The sequence below is a fragment of the Drosophila rhopaloa genome, unplaced genomic scaffold (genome assembly GCF_018152115.1).
Source record: "Drosophila rhopaloa isolate 14029-0021.01 unplaced genomic scaffold, ASM1815211v1 contig_3, whole genome shotgun sequence".
Lineage (NCBI taxonomy): Eukaryota > Metazoa > Arthropoda > Insecta > Diptera > Drosophilidae > Drosophila > Drosophila rhopaloa.
In genome coordinates, this window is record NW_025335123.1 from 20,553,910 (window position 1) to 20,572,120 (window position 18,211).

The window sequence follows — 18,211 nt, forward strand, 5'->3', positions numbered from 1 at the left end:
CAAGTCCTTATGAACCGCTCTGTTTAAATGTGAAATTTGAACCTTAATACAGAATAAAAAACCTATACTGTACTCTTAATGGTGTCTGGTATTAATTTGTTTTCGTTTGATGAAATGGGAGATTTGATAAATGGAAGTGATTGAGATTGTTTTACGACTGATCTGCGTATTTTAGTAACATAAATACGGATAAGTGGAGGGGGTTGGTAGACCCGGGAAACATACATTCTAGCTTCCGTTTAACCTTTCGTTCGGATGCTGTCTGCCATTGTTATTAATTTGCATATTTATAAGTTTTTTTTAAGGGGTTCCTATTTCCTATTTTTTTCGACAAAAAAAAGTATGTTTATTGTCGAAAAAAAAGGGAATTTTGGATTTTTTTAATGTATATATATACATAAATATTTATGTAAATGTCTAGATATGCTTTTTCTTTCGATCGCAATTTTCGGTTAAATATTTTTGTTTTGTAAATTACCGTTTTGTGTCTCTCTTTTTATCTCTCGCTGTCTTCATATTTACTCCGCTTTTCCGGCACGGCCTTTTCCGTTTCTGCTGTGTTTTCCCTCAGCCGCTGGCAAATACCTCCAACATCTGTCACTCTCGATTGTTCCTAACCATCGCCCCTAAAATTGTGTCGAGCGTGTTATCCTTCTCCTTCCTTGCGTCCTCCATTCTCGAATTTTCCCGAATTTTCCCGCTTTTCCCGACTTTCTTGTTTTTTTCCTGACCATTTAAAGTCAACGATGCGTTGATGCTGCAAAGGATTCCCGCTGCACAGAGGCTGCTGTCAGCAGGTGACTGCCCAAAGGGGCGTGGCACATGAGCCAGGACTCGCTGCACAGACAATTTGCTGACTGGCAACCGAAAAACCCAAATAAACAACGACAAAATACAGAAAACAATGAAATAAGCGTACTGTTTTCACTTTTTCCAGTCCCCGCTACAGATATACAAATGTGCTTAAAAAAATGGTAGACGGTTAATATAAAATACACAAATACATATTTTATTTTATATATATTTTATTTATTATATTTTATTGTACAAATCAATTGTTTTTATTTTTATTTAAAATCAAGTATAGAATTTTCATTTTATGACATATTTTGAAAATTTCGAATTAATCTAAATTAAAATACCTTTGTTCTTGAACACAACTGTATATATGAATAGTTTTATATGCTCTTGATTGTTTTGACTTTATTTTTGATCAGCTTTTGTGCTGCGGCTGTTTGTGGCAGCAAAGCGGAAATGCGATTTAAATTATTTGATTTCCGTTTTTGTGGGCGAGCTATTTATTTTCCTCTTTAGTATTTTATATTGCCCATTTTTTGGACGACATTTTTTCCGAGCACAAACAAAACTAAATATATATGTACGTGCATAGCTGGATTTCTTCATTTTAAACATCTTATTTTTGTTCGTTTAGCATTTATTCTGTTTATTTATTTTGTTTACCCCAAGTTGGGAGGGCTTATCAATTTCGGCAGTAGTAAGCAAACCACAATGAAATTGTCAAGAAAAACAAGCGTATAAGCTTTAAGCTGATATTTTTGACAAAAGGATTGTTCAGAACAAACTCACTAAACTTTTCCAATATGTTATTTTAAAATATATCGCATTCGATTGGTAAATATATTAATTCTTATTTAATAATCTACAAAAAAAAAACTTTTATTAAACTTATATTTTTTAAATCTATTTTATAAATCCAGTCTTTTAGAATTTTCCAACATTTTATAATCACAACACATTATAACACATACAATTGTAAAATGAAAAAAGAAAGAAAACTATGAGTTTAATTTTAATAATGTAAGCTTAACTGAAATCGTATACAAATAAAGTTCTTAAATTGTTTTGGGCAAAATTTAAATAACTCCTAGACTAATGCGCATTACTATATTCGATTTTTCCACCAAACTTTTCGCTCTTTTCCACATTGCTTTCCCGTTTTTGCTGCCTCCTAATGATGGCCACTTCAGTGTTTCCGCTTGCCAGCGGTGGAAAAGCGCAAAGGCAATGGAGAAAGCCAAAAGGAAAGCCATCGGCATTGGCAGCAGCATCAGTGGGCGTGGCAGGTGCGGAGGGCGGTGGGCTGGACTGGCGTGAATGTAGCTCGTAAATTTGTTAGTTTATTAGCGCAATTTCCGTTGCTAATTAATTTCCAGGCCACACACACAAACATACACAGAGGAAAACGAAGCAAGCACAAAGAAAAACAGGATAAAGTAAAAAATTATTTTGGTAATGTACAATAGAAACCAGTAACAATACATGAATTCAAGGAAAAAAACGGTTAGAAAAATAAAGAAATAATTTTTGTTTGTGCATTACATGAAATGTTTCAAGTTATGAATAAAACTGTTGCTTTGTCAATAATTACAATTATAATTTATTCAGAAATATACATTCAAGTAACCATAAAGAAATGTATAAAAAACGTGTCCTAAAACAAAAACTAAGCACTTTTTCTCAGTGTAGTTTCGGCCATCTCGCTCTAACGCAAGAAGAGATATTAGTGACATGCAGCTTGCAGTTTTTAAAACGCCGGAAAGTGGAAAGGGGTTGGTGGGTGGAAGCTGGGTGGAAGGTGGGTGGAAGGTGGAAGGACGCTTCAAGGATGCTGCGGTTCTGTTCTTTTGCCAGCCAATCTGCTGAGTTGCATATTTCTAATTAATTAACCTGCATGCTGGAGTATACATATATAAATAAATCCGTGTAAATAGACTGACACACACACAAGGCGACCGCCTATGCAAATTTTCAATTTCCAGCCATGTCTTAAGTAGAAGAAATGCTGAATGGCAATATTTATCCTGTTGATACTCTCCAAAATATAAATTTAAGATATTTCAATAGGAATACTTGTTTCAATATTTCACTTGTTCAATATTAAATTATAGTAATCAAATAACTTTATAACTAATAATTAATCATATTAAATACAAGTTAGTTATTTCTTTATATAAATATTATTACAAATATTCGAAAAAGCGAAGTAAAAACATATTTTGATGTGCCCACAATTCAATTCATTTTTGGTGTCCTTTGTTATTATGATTTAGCGAACTTCTGGTGTCTTTATTATTTTTCGGTAGAGTATTATGTCCTATAAAAAGAAAATCAGACTAAAAGCCGCCGCGAAGGCGGGCCAGTGACAAACTATAAATTATAATTTCCAAGACATGTTTTCGGCACATAGCGTGGGTGGTGGTTTGAGGGGGTAGAGGGGGTGGAGGGGCTGGGTTCAGGGGTCAGGGGTCAGGGGTCGGTGTGTGACTTTGACAAGTTCTGACGATGTGTGCCCCGGCACATCCCCCCTTTATGGCCACCCCTGCCCACTCCCTCGGGTAGGCAACATTTTTCAATTAACAAACGAACGAAAAATGTATGACATGCCACACATAGATACTCACTAATACTGCCATGGCAGCCACTCGACATGAGAAACGGTGCCAGGCACCTCCGCCCCAACACGCCCCTCCGCCCACTCGGGGGGGGTGGGGGGAGTGGGGTGGCCCCTTTCGACCTGATACACATCATTTTTCATAGGCTTTCAGCCATTTCCCCCGCTTTCCCACCACCGCAGCGCTTCGAATCAAAGCGCCAAAAACGTCCTGTCGAAAAGGGAAAAAAGTGGTGTGTGGGGGGTTCAGAGGGTATCTAACTAACTAACTAACTAACTAACAGTCAGCCGACGAAGACAAGGGAAAATCACACCGTTCGCAGCTCGAAGAGGGGAATACCCTGGAGTTTTACACCAAAAACAGTTAAAAATTCATTTTCGAAAATTTCGAACCCCATAACTCGCTATTAAAATGAAATGTAAATGTTTTATTTTATATTATTTAAATTTTTTTTTATGTATATATTTTTGATTTCTGTACAAAACCAAAAATTGAACGTAAATGCACAATTCTAGTTTTGAAAATCAAAAAATTACATAATTTGTAATTTCGATTTTGAAGAATGTCCTGCAACATGACGATAGGGTATCATAAGGACGGATTATACGTGTATATAAACCTCTATATATATATGGGGATTTGTCTGGGCGCCTGTGTGTTGTACTTGTGTCATTCGTTTCGCCTTGGCAAAATGACAAGCGAAATGTTTGCTGCCACAAAATTTCATTTAGAAAAAGGGTTATTAATAATATCAAATTTGACGCTGGGCGGCCATTATATGGAGGACCTCTCACACGGCTCCCCCTCGTCCTTTGTCTCTTTTTCGGGCCGTGTCCTGGGTTGTCCTTTTGGGCGTTTTGTGGCGCGCTAAACACCTGCTATTTTATGATTTTATTAGGCACTCAACACGCCACACGAAAAGGCTGTTGGTCTAACTTGACGTGTGGAAAACTAACTTCCCTCGATGGATGGTTCGTGTTCACTGGCAAACAGGTAAAAGGATCTGGCAAAACAGAAGAAGATATTGAACGGCCTTTATGGAATATAATTATTATTTTTGCTTATAAACTTAAAACCACGAGCTGATCATACATTTTCAATTGTTTTATACAATAAAATATTCCAAAGGCGTCCTTTAAAACTATACAATTAAAGATTATTAATTGTGATAATAAAATGTATTAAATGGTTACATTTGTCATTTAAATAAAAAAATATATTTTACAAGCTATTATAAAATACCTGCATTATTTTACGGTTTATAAATAAGTGTTATGTTTTAAAATTAATTAAAGCTTTTATTGAAAATATCTATTAAATTATAAATATGTATATATGTGTATATAATTATTATTACATTTGTTGACTCCGAAAGTACCATTTAATTGTTCTTAAATAATGTCAACAAAGTTAAAGCAATTAAATAATGTTCTATACCTTTTGGGTAAAGTGTAGGTCTTGTTTCTTAAATTTGAAATTTTATTTCCAACACATATTTAGGCAAATCAATTTTCTAAGTCTGCAAAACACCGGCCTTCCCATTTTCCCACTTCGATTTTCCTTCCCCCAGAATTTCCCCTCAAAATAACTTGCCAAAAACTGACAGGAAAACCGGCGGTCAAGTGTTTTAAAGGCCAAAAGTATCACTATGCCCATGTCCGATTGTGTACCATTTCCCGGGCGTCGAGGGGAAGGGGGCGTGGCAGGGTGTGCCACCGAGCAGCGGTTGTATAAACGTTTTCTCATAAATAAACTGCCAAACATAAAATATGCATACGAATGCTGGCCTCACTCACTCACACAAAAGGCGCAGTTCGCACACTGGCACATGAATTTAAATTGATTCAACTCACACAGACACGGTACACTCAGCGAAACAAGAGGGACGACCAGAAAACAAAAGCCGCCGAATAAATAATGCGACCACTGGCCAAACTTCGAAAAATCCCTGTAAAAGCTTTGCCAATTTTCATGTAATTAACACGAAGAAAATAAGGAAATTAAGAATTTAAGAAGCAAACAATCGTTAAACAAAGAAAAACAATTGGGAATGACAATGAGAACGATAAAAACGAATTTTATATGCCCAAGCAGTTGTTTTATAGCCAACAAGTAAATTTGGCTCAATTAAACGATCTCTGCGATTCTCCTCCTTTTTCGTGCTCTGCGTTTTCCAATTTTCAGTTTTCAAGAACTCCAAAAATGAGTGTCATTATTGGACAAAATAAAAGATTGCGAAACCACAGATTTTTGTTGCGTATTCTATTATACATTTTATTTCTATTTCCATTTTTTTATGTACTGATTATAAGCTTTTTGCTGAGGCAACGGGAACTAGAAGATTGCTGATAAGAGGCTGCGTTTTTCCAAAAAGTAAGTGGCCTTTTAGGTCATCCATCCGGAGTGTGTTTTGTTTTAAGAATGATAATTAAAAATTAATTAAAAATTAATTAAAAATTGTTTAAGAAAGCTTTGTTGTTGGTAGCAACAATAAGTTTATTAAAAAAGTTCAATTTATAGTAGTTCTACAGTACTGACAAAATATTATATTGTTACAATTCCTTGTTTGTATTTTGTTTGCCAATAATTAATCTGTTTCCGTGCTGAAATGCGATTACTTGCTTTATATAAAAACATACAGCTAATATAAAGAATACGGCTTTATTGTGTAAATTGGTTCTGCCAAAACAGCAGACACAGCATATTAAAAAAAAACATACCAAGCAAATCCAAAGGAACCGGAACACAAAATCAACGACACGGAATAAGTGCTCTCCTCCTGCTTTTCCTTTCACCTAATTAATTTCCAACTTTTCCAACAAATTTCGCTCGAAATTATAATGATTTTTGCTGGTAAAAATTTCCGGGCCATAAAAAGCGAGCATATTCAAAACAAAGCCAATAAAAGAAACTTCCCGGAACCCAGCGATGATTTCCTTGGAGACAAATTAGCAAAAGCAGTTGACACACGCACACCGCAAATGTTTTTTGCGGCGTTTTCTTCGGGTTTCTTTTGGTCAAACATTAATAAATTTGCCAACACTGGGAATTTTCCTTTGGCTTTTTCCACCCCGCAGGAAGTTCAGGTCAAAATGTTGCCACAGACAATTTGGCATTTGTCTTTATTAAAGTGCCCGTGCGAATGTGAGTGTGGAAATCTTTTCTTTCACCGGAAGTAGTGGAAATTCCGCAGGTCGGGGTTTTCGGGTATTTTCGCCAACTGATGATTGTCTGGGTTGAAAGTCTTTAAGGTCCGGAAAAGAAATGTATTTTAAGGCAGACTTTGAATATTTTAAATATATTAAAATACTAATATCTCAGTTGACTTGCTTCTCACTTAAAAAATATTTATGGAATAAAAGAAACAAAGTTAAAGTTTTAAACTACTTATGTCTTACTCTTGTAATAACTCTTTGCATTTGATTTAGATTATGTTTAAGAATTTATATCACATAAATGTTGTATATCTTAACACACATGAATACGAGTATAAAAAAAACTTTTGCAAGTATATAAAACGTTCGTTGTTATTGTAATAATTAAACAAATATAAAATATGTTTTTACTGGAAATACATCTAATTAACATAAAAGCATCGTACAATTACCACTTCATAAATGTTCTCTAAAAATACACTGTTTCTGACATTGCTTCGGGGTTTTTTGAGCAAGAAATGGTTTTATATTTCAGCTCATTAAATTAGCGGAAATTCGAGGAATTTTGTGGCACACATGCGTAACTAATTTGGATTTGGTTAAAAACTAACCAGAGATAAAAAGTACAAAAATTTAGACAAAAGCGGGGTGTAAGAACAGGTATCCATGTATATAAATGAGTTGGCTCAAGGACGTGGGTTGGGAGGGGGGAAGGGTGAGGCAGGGGGGGGGGGAAGGGATCCTAGCAGGTGGAAGACGATTTAATGCATACAAAATGATTTACACGCCGCTGGCCAAAGATAATACGAGAGTTGGTGGGTGAAGAGAGTGGGGGGGGGGATGGGGGTCTGGGTCTAAGGATGCACGCATGTGTGTCGCCCCCTTCCCCAGAAAACACCCAAGCCCACACCCTTCTACAGCAGCTATCTACTGGGGCTCAGTTTTTGCTTGGCTAGCAGTTGCACACCACCCCCATCATAACCCCTTGGAGCCCCCTCTAGCCACCATATCAACATCACACCCCCCCTTCCCACCTGCCACTTCATCCCCCCCCCGCTCCCCAACCATATCCCTTTTTTTAGTGGCCGCCAGCAAGGCTCTGCTTCATATAATCAGGCAGCGCTGAAAAGTATGCTACACTCTTTGCCCCCAATCACTACACTCGCAAAACTTTAATCGAAATAATGCATTGAAAAATGCACTACATATCCAGAGAAATAACCTTAATCCTTTAAAAATGTATTAGTACAGTCTTTGGCAAAAACACGGTATTCTTTAATCTAAAATAAATATCATTAACATAATATATATTTATTAATATTAATCATAGCAAAGTAATATTTTAGCAAATCATAACATCTCCCAAATATTCTCCTCACTCTGCTTTCAGCTAGCCAAAGAATCAATATCCAATAAAACCGAATTTGATGAGTGCGTCTGCGTATATTATTCCTGATCCGCGAAAATACTCTAAGTTTAATATTTAATATATTTTGTAATATTTAATCTAGAACCGGAGAATGATCTTCAGCAGCAACTGTTTGTGCTTATCTGTACGCAGATATATTTTTAGCCGCCCTCTTCCAATGTTTAACTTGACTCAACAACAGTACAGCATAAATTTTGTATTTTCATATTTCATATTTTAACAGTGCTATTTATAAAGACTTGGGCCTTATCAGCATTTCAGTGAACGTTAGTGATATCTCCCAGTCGTTGTTATGCCATGAGCCCCAATGAATTCCACCATAACCTTTGCCTTCTTTCGAGTATTTTCCATTGAGCGAACTGTAATTTAAAGTGATTATAGTAGGAAGATTTAAGCAGAGCATAAATAAACAGGTATACCCGAATGAACAGTTATTGTGCCACCATCCACCAAAAGAAATGGGACAATTTCCTTTATGATTGTCATTATCCCGATCAAATGTGGAGAACTTTTGGTTCTTACTGGCTGAAAGGGAGTCTCCGGCTTCACCAGAATATTTCCCTAGATTCTTCAACTCGTAGCCTTCCTCCTCACTTCCAATCTTAAAATCATCGTATTGAGCGTAACTGGTGGATCCATCAACCTTCCCAAGTTTAATGTAGAGTTCGTGGGGTCGTGCCTCAGTCATCCGATGCAATTTTTCCAGCCCGATAAAGAATTCTCCACTGACATTCCCAAATCCAGATTTATAGTCATTCCAGTTTCTCTTGAAGTTCTCGGATCCGTCAATGCGTCTCTGAATTACAGTCCAACCAGAGGGAGACGACACACAGGACACTTTAAAGGGTTCAAGACCCCGAACCTTTATTTGGTAAATCCCATTGGGACTGCCATTAGGACAAGAGTCAGGTAAATTGTCATCAGTTTTCTGCAATTCAGAAAGCTGACTAGATAGTTCTGATTTTGTTTTCTCAATCGCTTTAATTTGAGTCCTAAAGTCCGAGATTTGTTCATCTCTATTTTTAAGGTGTTCATGCTGGCTTTTGATTTGCTCCTCTTTCACTTTTAAAATATCTTCTTTTAATTTGGTTTGGCCTTCGGATATTTTTAACTTGTCATCAATTTTCCTTAATTCCGAAAGCTGACTAGAAAGTTCTGATTTGGTTTTCTCAATCGCTTTAATTTGAGTCCTTAAGTCCGCCAATTGTTCATCTTTATTTTTAAGGTGTTCATGCTGGCTTTTGATTTGCTCCTCTTTCACCTTTAAAATATCTTCTTTGCTTTTGATTTGACCTTCGTATATTTATACCCTTGCAGAGGGTATTATAATTTTGGTCAAAAGTGTGCAACGCAGTGAAGGAGACATCTCCGACCCTATAAAGTATATATATTCTTGATCAGGATCACCTCCTGAGTTGATATAGCCATGTCCGTCTGTCCGTCTGTCCGTCTGTCCGTCTGTCCGTCTGTCTGTCCGTCTGTCTGTTTCTACGCGAACTAGTCTCTCAGTTTTAAAGATATCGAATTGAAACTTTGCACACACCCTTCTTTCCTTTGCACGCAGTATATAAGTCGGAACGGCCGGGATCGGCCGACTATATCCTATAGCTGCCATATAACTGATTGATCGGAAATGCCATAACTCTGCTGTTTGTTAAGTTAGGAAGTTGGGACTCTCTATGGGTATTATATTTGGCCAATCAATCCGACGTACCAAATTTCATAAGGATCGGCCGACTATATCCTATAGCTGCTATATAACTGATTGATCGGAAATGCCATAACTTTGGTGTTTGTATAGTTAGGAAGTTGGGATTTTCTATGGGTTTAATATTTGGCCAATTAATCCGACCTACCAAATTTCATGATCGGCCGACTATATCTTATAGCTGCCATATAACTGATTGATCGGAAATGCCATAACTTTAGTGTTTGTTAAGTTAGGAAGTTGGGATTTTCTATGGGTTTTATTTTTGCCCAATCAATCCGACATATCAAATTTCATAAGGATCGGCCGACTATATTCTATAGCTGCCATATAACTGAACGATTGGAAATGCAATAACTTTGGTGTTTTTAAAGTTAGGAAGTTGGGATTTTGTATGAATATTAAGAATGCATCATATGAATAATTTTGGAGAATATAATTTGCAGAATATTCTGCAAGGGTATTTCAACTTCGGCTCCGCCCGAAGTTAGCTTTCCTTTCTTGTTTTAACTGACTTTGCAAGTCTTTTATTGTATCTTTCAAAGTAGTTACTTGGGTTTTAAGTTCATCGTTGGCATTGGCTGTTATTTTGATCTGTACAAAATAATTTAGAATAGGCGATAAAATAGTAATCATTGCATTCGTTTTCCATATTCTAATAAGTTGATTACTGTAGTAAATATAAATACCAAAAAAAATCGTACAACTTTTAAATACGCCGAGAAATAGCAGCGTCAATTCGAAACTAAAATAAATGCTAGGAAATAAATTTGAATATTACCTCATAGAGCTCTACACAAATCAATAGCATAATTGCCCATTAAATGGCTGCATAAACTCTTACTTTTGTGCTTTCTGTAGATGCAATTTACATATAATCAGAGATAAGCACTTCTGATAGGAACGCGAAAGGATGTCTGTCTATCCGTAACTCACCGACTTAAGTTGTTCCTCCGTTCTGTCCAATCTCGAATCCAGCTTGGTCTGCAGAGCCTTAATTGAATTCGCGAAGTCTTCTTTTGTGATGATCTTGCTCACGGATTCCTGAAGCCCAGTGTGCTGGCCCTCCACTTTCTTCCCAAGTTCCTGAAATTGGTTCTTCATTTCAGATTTCACCGCCATATGTTGTTCTTCCGCCAACTTGAATCTCGAATCGAGTCCGACCTGCAGATCCTCTTGTCCTTGCAACGTGGCCATCCTAAAGGAATCCTTAAGGGCTGTCTGCCCTGCCTTGATTTCATCCAACGTCATTTGCATATTGTAAGTATCTTCGAATATCGGGTTGAGTGCGGCCAGGCAAAAGGAGCTACACTGCCTTGGTTCATCTTGGAGAACGCACAACTGATCCTTTGAATTGAACCCAATTCCTGCTTGTACACTTGGAAAGATTAATAAGCCAAGCAAGTAGGACAGTAGTCTCAACATTTTAAGATGTTCCATCTACTCAAATCGAATTCAAAAAATATACTGAAATGTAGCTATTAGTTGAAGAAACAACGAAGCCTAAAATATTAGAAAATAGTAAGGGGCCTTCCTAATCTCTATCCGTCGTCCAACAATTGGAAAAAACCAAATCACCAAATATGTGTATGTATGTACTAGCATATAAATATAAATGAGATAATGTTCTAAATTAACACTGATCTTTGGCTTCGCAAATGTATTGATAATTTCCAGAACTGAGCCATCCCAATTCCAATGACTCATTCGGATGATAAGAATACAATTGCTGAATCAGGGGAATTTTAAAGAGCATTTTTAAGTCTTTTGATTAACGACCCAAAACTATTCCTGTTAAGTGCATAATTTAAAAATTGTTTGGGCCCAGAAACAAGATTAATTTTACTCCTATTAGTTTGCTATGAATATACCTACTAATTTAATTTTAAAGTACATAATAATTGCTGTTTAACTGATTTGCGAGGCATAATTTTATCAAATAAAATTGAGATCAACAAATTTTTAAAATTGAACTACATTTTTTATTTAAGTGCACAAATGACTACCTCTCGCTCCTTTACGCTCTGCCAGCTTGCATTTCAAAGCCAGGAGCCTGACAGGCCATCAAGCTGAAATCTCTGATGATACGAAATCAGCATAAACAACAACAACTACAACAAAAACAACAACAACAAGAGCAACAGGGGCGTATTGCCAAGAAGGGAAAAAAGGGGTTAAGGAGGGACTGCGTTTATGGCACAAAAGCAACTGCAAATAGGGTTAACAGCCAGTGCAATTTTCATATTACCAGGCTTTCGAAAAACTGCAGGCGATTTTAACCAGCCCGCACCCTACCCCTCTTTATCCACCCACCCCCCTTAACCCCTTGTTGGCATAGAGTTCGTTGAACGCATTTCGAGCGGGGAAAAAAATGGTTTAAAGACTTCCACCGAACGCTGCACATGAAACATGAAAATGTCCTTAGCCAATTATAGATTATAGCTCGCACACCAAGCTTTTGGAGTGATGATCATTTTTAGAGCGATTTCCTAGGTTAAACTATTTTTAATAACCAGAAAATAAGAATAAGCTGACAAATCATTTTACAAATTTAGAAAGTCATTTTTATTATGCAATCTTTATCATTTCACATTGCCTCTACATCCCTTTTAAAATTTGTACAATATCCTTTATATAATGAAATTCTTTTTCTTTTAAAATTGTTTTGCTGCCATTGTGTCTACACCTTTAACATTTTTGTATATAATTCTTTAATTCAAAACTATTTGACTTAATGCCTCTTTAAAGTATGGTGGGTTTTATTATTGACACAAAGAAGAAACAATTCAAAAACACAGTGCATGAATAGGAGACACAAATGGGGACTCGAGTGATTTGACCAGAATTGCAGGCTGCCAAAATCCCCTGCCCTTCGCCCCCTTTTCCATCCACCCCTCCCCCTACTTTCTACAAACTACGAGAATGGAAATGCGAAATTGACAAAGCCAAAATGCTTTATATAAGCACATATTGCTTAGACCCATTTGCTATGGAGAAGAAGCAGAAGTCAAGTAAGATGTTTCATAGCCAAGTGATAGAGATAGAAGAGAAACAAGACAGAGAGAGATAGTAGTATAAAGCAGGAAAGAGATGAAGGGAGCGAGGGAGCAAGGCGGAATATGCCATTAAATCTCTTTAGAACTCAATTCTTATTCCCAACGCAATTTATACAACAAAATTTCAGACACAGTCGCACACACATGCAATCCACACATATGCAACTCACACAGACACACTCAGCAAGCAAAAGTTCTAAGAAACGTTAAGAAACTCATTGAAAGATGCACCTGAAATACTCTCATTGCAATTATATTTATTTTAATTCAATTTCGAAATAAAACATTTAAAAAAAATTAAGTTAACTTCAATATAGATTTTCTACTTTAAACTTTTAAGATCTAAAAATTATGTTCAAGAGCAAAGCAAGATAAATTACTCAATTACAAATTATTATATTAATGAAATATATATAGAGCTTTAATATTTGTACTATGTTTCTAGATAATTTAAATGTCTTAAAAAATACTACAAATAAAGTGTAAGTTTTTTTCATTGTTTTTTAATCATACAATTTTATGTAAAATATTTGTAATTTTTTTTTTTTTTGGGACTTGTCTTTCTTTTACATTTGGTTATTATTTAACGATATTATCAACGTCCTTTTAGCCTAAAAAATATTTTTATTATATTGACAAAAATAAAATGTTTTAATAATATTCGTGTTTTTATAACAATTTAATAAGTTTAATATGGAGAATGTTTTTTAAAGGCAAACAAAAAAGGAGTATAAAAATGAAGCGGCAAAAAATAGAAGTGAGCACGAAAAATTAAAGCGATGCACAACAAAAGCGCCGACGCTTCTGCATTTCTCCCCGCTTTCTCCAGCTTTCTCCTGCTTTCTTCCAGCTTGTACGTGTGTGCGCACATGTGTGAGTGTGACATATGGAGCGGAATAGAAAATAAGCGCACGTCAACTGCATGACACAAACACAGAGAAATACACGACGCGACAAAGCCGAAAAAAATGTGAAAAACAACAAGGGGGGGGAAGAAATATAAAAGGAAGTGAGGTGCAAAAAGGATTAGAGGGAGAAAAGGAAGTGAATCCTGTAGGAGAGTGTATAAAAATGGCGTAAAGGCGTGGAACATATTTATATTTTTGGCGCACTCGAGATGGAAAGGCGAGAGACAATAACCACTACAATTGCGAATAAAATACACAGGGCGACAAAATATTTGTTAATTTTTGAACGAAAAATGAAAAGGGCTAGAAATTGTTCAAAACAGTGATTGTTATTTATTAGATACAATTTTATCAACTGAAATAAGTTCAATATGAAATCTTTTTAAAAAGTTTTAGTTTACTAACAATATTTAATGGGATAAAGAGTTTGCCCCAAAACCAAAGATCAAAAGATATGGCATTTTAAGACTTTAGTTTAAAAACTGTGTATTTATTGTTGCAAAGTAAAAGTAAAAGACAACACTGCGTATTAGTGATGTATGCTCAGATGCATATAACTCATACGCAGTGTGAAATTCAATTCAACGATTCAGGCGTGCTGAAAACGTATCGCAAATGAATTATTAAAGAAATTAAAAGCTTGACACATTTCAAATTTAAATAAAGTATCAATGTGTGTAATTTTTCTTTAAGTGTGTCTACCCACTAAGCTTTTTTTTTGTTTGGCCTCTGCACCTTTTATTTGCCAACTTGTTTTGTACATTATTTTGCTTGCCCAGTTATTATCATTTGTGCGAGAGGCGGCTGTCACCTGAACAAGGATATGGAGAATGTCTGGGACTTGGAGCGGCTTTTCCCCCCGAATTTTCCCTGTCCATCAACTGCCATTTCAGGAAAATGCGGGCCTTTGTCTGTGTGTGTTTGTTCGTGTGTGCTCCTAGTTGTTGCTTCTGTTTGCCGTCGTTTTGTTTTTGTTTTCATTTTGCTTGGCTGGTTTGTTTGTTTGCTTTGCCGCCTGTCCTCGTTGGCTCGTTGAATCTGCCACAGCCCCCCATTTTCCACCCCATTTTCCGCACCATTTTCCACCCCCCTCTGCGACCATGTCAGGACTTTGCCAACATTGCATACTTCAAGGGGCCAGTCGAAATGATTATACAGCATTCTGCAGGACATGAAGATCCTTGGCGGCCCACGAAACAGGACCTGCACAAACGATGGTTCATCAGGTTGATTTAAAAAAAAAAAATATTTGTGGCCGATTATAAAGTTTTTCACATAGGTTTATATTATTTTCGGTTTTTGCGAAAATTGGGCAAAACTTAAAATTATCAGCTATGAAATTAAATTACTGTTTAAGGCATTTAAACAGCAATCACTATATATTATAATATTACTTGTTTATAGGAAACAAATAGGAGTAAAATTGGACATGTTTTTAGGTCCAAAATTTGCAAATTGTACCTACCTAGGAATAATTTTGGGTCGTTCGCTCAAAAGGTTAAAAATGCTAATTGAATTTCCCAAGAAATTTCAACATATGTTATTTATGATCCAAATGAATCATTGAAAACACTGGATTCCCGATTATGAAAAGCCCAGTAGATAAGGTCTATGAATATATTGCAAAAAAAAATGTACAAATAAATTAAAATAAATTAGTCCATATACATATTTGGTGATTTGGGTTTTTACCAATTGTTGGACGACGGATGAGAGATTGGGATTATGCACGTAAAACGAATAATTTTGGGTCGTTAATCAAAAGATCAGAAATGCTCTTTAAAATTCCCCTGATTCAGCAATTGTATTCTTATCATCCGAATGAGTCATTTTAATTGGGATGGCTCAGTTCTAGAAATTCTTGTAGACGGTGTTTATCAATACATTTGCGAAGCCAAAGATCAGTGTTAATTTAGAACATTATCTCATTTATATTTATATGCTAGTACATACATACACATATTTGGTGATTTGGTTTTTTTTTCAATTGCTGGCCGCCGGATGCGAGATTGGGATTATGCACGATTAAAACGAATAATTTTGGGTCGTTAATCAAAAGATCAGAAATGCTCTTTAAAATTCCCCTGATTCAGCAATTGTATTCTTATCATCCGAATGAGTCATTGGAATTGGGATGGCTCAGTTCTAGAAATTCTAGTGGACGGTGTTTATCAATACATTTGCGAAGCCAAAGATCAGTGTTAATTTAGAACATTATCTTATTTATATTATATGCTAGTACATACATACACATATTTGGTGATTTGGGTTTTTTTCAATTGTTGGACGACGGATAGAGATTAGGAAGGCCACTTACTATTTTCTAATATTTTAGGCTTCGTTGTTTCTTCAACTAATAGCTACATTTCAGTATATTTTTTAAATTCGTTTCGAGTAGGTCGAACAACTTAAGATGTTGAGACTATTATCCTATTTGCTTGGCTTATTAATTTTTCCAAGTGTACAAGGAGGAACATTGATCAATATGGCAATGATGTCCCAAATGACGAACCAACTTCGGGAACTTGGGGAAACACTGGAGGGCCAGCACACTGGGCTCCAGGAATCCGTGAGCAAGATCATCACAAAAGAAGACTTCGCGAATTCAATTAAGGCTCTGCAGTACAAGCTGGATGTGGGATTAAACAGAATGGAGGAACTTAGGACGGTGAGTTACTTATAGACAGACATCCTTTCGTGTTCCTGTCAATATATGTAAATTGCATCTAAAGAAAACAAAAATATATGAGTTTTTTTTAGCCCATTAAATAAAACTGCACTGCAATCATGCAATTGCTTTGTGTAGAGCTCTATTAGGTAATATTCAAATTTCTTTCCTTGCATTATTTTAGTTTCGAATTGACGCTGCCATTTCTCAGCGTATTTAGAAGTTGTTCGATTTTTTTTGGTGTAAGCTCAATTTAGATTCACTACAGTAATCAACTTATTAGAATATTGAAAACGAATGCAATGATTATTATTTTATCACCCATTCCAAATCATTTTGTACAGATGAAAATAGCAGCCGATGCGAACGATGAACTTAAAACCCAAGTAACTACTTTGAAAGATACAATAAAAGACTTGCAAAGTCAGTTAAAAATATCCGAAGGTCAAACCAAAAGCAAAGAAGATATTTTAAAGGTGAAAGAGGCGCACCTTAAAAATAGAGATGAACAAATCGCGGACCTAAGGACTCAAATTAAAGCGATTGAGAAAACCAAATCAGAACTATCTAGTCAGCTTTCGGAATTAAGGAAAATTGATGACAAGTTAAAAATATCCGAAGGCCAAACCAAATTAAAAGAAGATATTTTAAAAGTGAAAGAGGAGCAAATCAAAAGCCAGCAAAAAGACCTTACAAATAAAGATAAACAAATCTCTGATCTTACGACTCAAATTAAAGCTATTGAGAAAACAAAATCAGAACTATATAGTCAGCTTTCGGAATACCAAATAAAACTTAGGGAGATGGAACCGTTTAAAGTGTCATGTGAGTCTTCTCCACCTGGTTGGACTGTAATTCAGAGACGCATCGACGGATCCGAGAACTTCAATAGAACCTGGAATGACTATAAATCTGGATTTGGGAATGTCAGTGGAGAATTCTTCATCGGACTGGAAAAATTGCATCGGATGACTGAGGCACGACCCCACGAACTCTTCATTAAACTTGGGATGGTTAATGGATCCACCAGCTACGCTCATTATGATGACTTTAAGATTGGAAGTGAGGAGGAAGTGTACGAGTTGAAGAATCTAGGGAAATATTCTGGTGAAGCCGGAGACTCACTCACATACCATAAGAACAAAATGTTCTCTTCATTTGATCGGGATAATGACAATTGGAAGGAAGGAAATTGTGCCTCTAAATTCGGTGCATGGTGGCACAATAACTGTTCATTCAGGTATACCTGTTTATTTATGCTCTGCTTAAATCATCCTACTATAATCACTTTAAATTACAGTTCGCTCAATGGAAAATACTTGAAAGAAGGCAAAGGTTATGGTGGAATTAATTGGGGCTCATGGCATAACGACGACTGGCAGATATCACTAACGTTCACTGAAATAATGATAAGACCCAAGTCCTTATGAGTCGCACTGTTTAAGTATCAAATATGTGATTATTAATACAAGCTAATAAATCTATACTGTATTCTTGATGGCGTCTGGTATTAATTTGTTTTCATTTGGTGAAATGGGAGATTAATAAATCGAAGTGATTGAGATTATTTTACAACTGATCTGCGTATTTAAGTAACATAAATAGGGATAAGTGGAGAGGGTTGGTAAGCCATTTGTAGACTGTTTTAATTAAATTAAAATCGGACAACAATATCATATAGCTACCATATAAAACGATGGCAAAATGCAGCGCAAAATCGACACAGCTTCATTGTCTTCAGTAATATAGGCATAGAATGTAATAACTGCAAGGGTAAAGTAAACATATATTTATTAATCTTTTTGACCTTCATTTTCATAACTTTCAGTTAAGGTCAATGGATCATCATACTAAAAGCAAAATCATTATGTTCA

The 18,211-nt window shown here is 35.9% G+C and overlaps 2 protein-coding genes across 2 annotated transcripts; one reads left to right on the forward strand and one right to left on the reverse strand.

Annotated features, from left to right (window-relative positions):
- Positions 1 to 8,226: 8,226 nt before the first annotated feature.
- LOC108046078 (fibrinogen-like protein 1) lies at positions 8,227 to 10,962 on the reverse strand. The gene is made up of 3 exons (XM_017125632.1): positions 10,642 to 10,962; positions 8,417 to 8,925; positions 8,227 to 8,356 (listed from the first exon to the last, which is right to left on the reverse strand). The coding sequence occupies exons 1-3, from the start codon at positions 10,960 to 10,962 to the stop codon at positions 8,227 to 8,229; spliced, it is 960 nt and encodes a 319-aa protein (XP_016981121.1).
- A 5,192-nt stretch (positions 10,963 to 16,154) lies between these two features.
- LOC108046077 (fibrinogen C domain-containing protein 1-like) lies at positions 16,155 to 17,767 on the forward strand. The gene is made up of 3 exons (XM_017125631.1): positions 16,155 to 16,337; positions 17,198 to 17,577; positions 17,638 to 17,767. The coding sequence occupies exons 1-3, from the start codon at positions 16,155 to 16,157 to the stop codon at positions 17,765 to 17,767; spliced, it is 693 nt and encodes a 230-aa protein (XP_016981120.1).
- Positions 17,768 to 18,211: the final 444 nt, after the last annotated feature.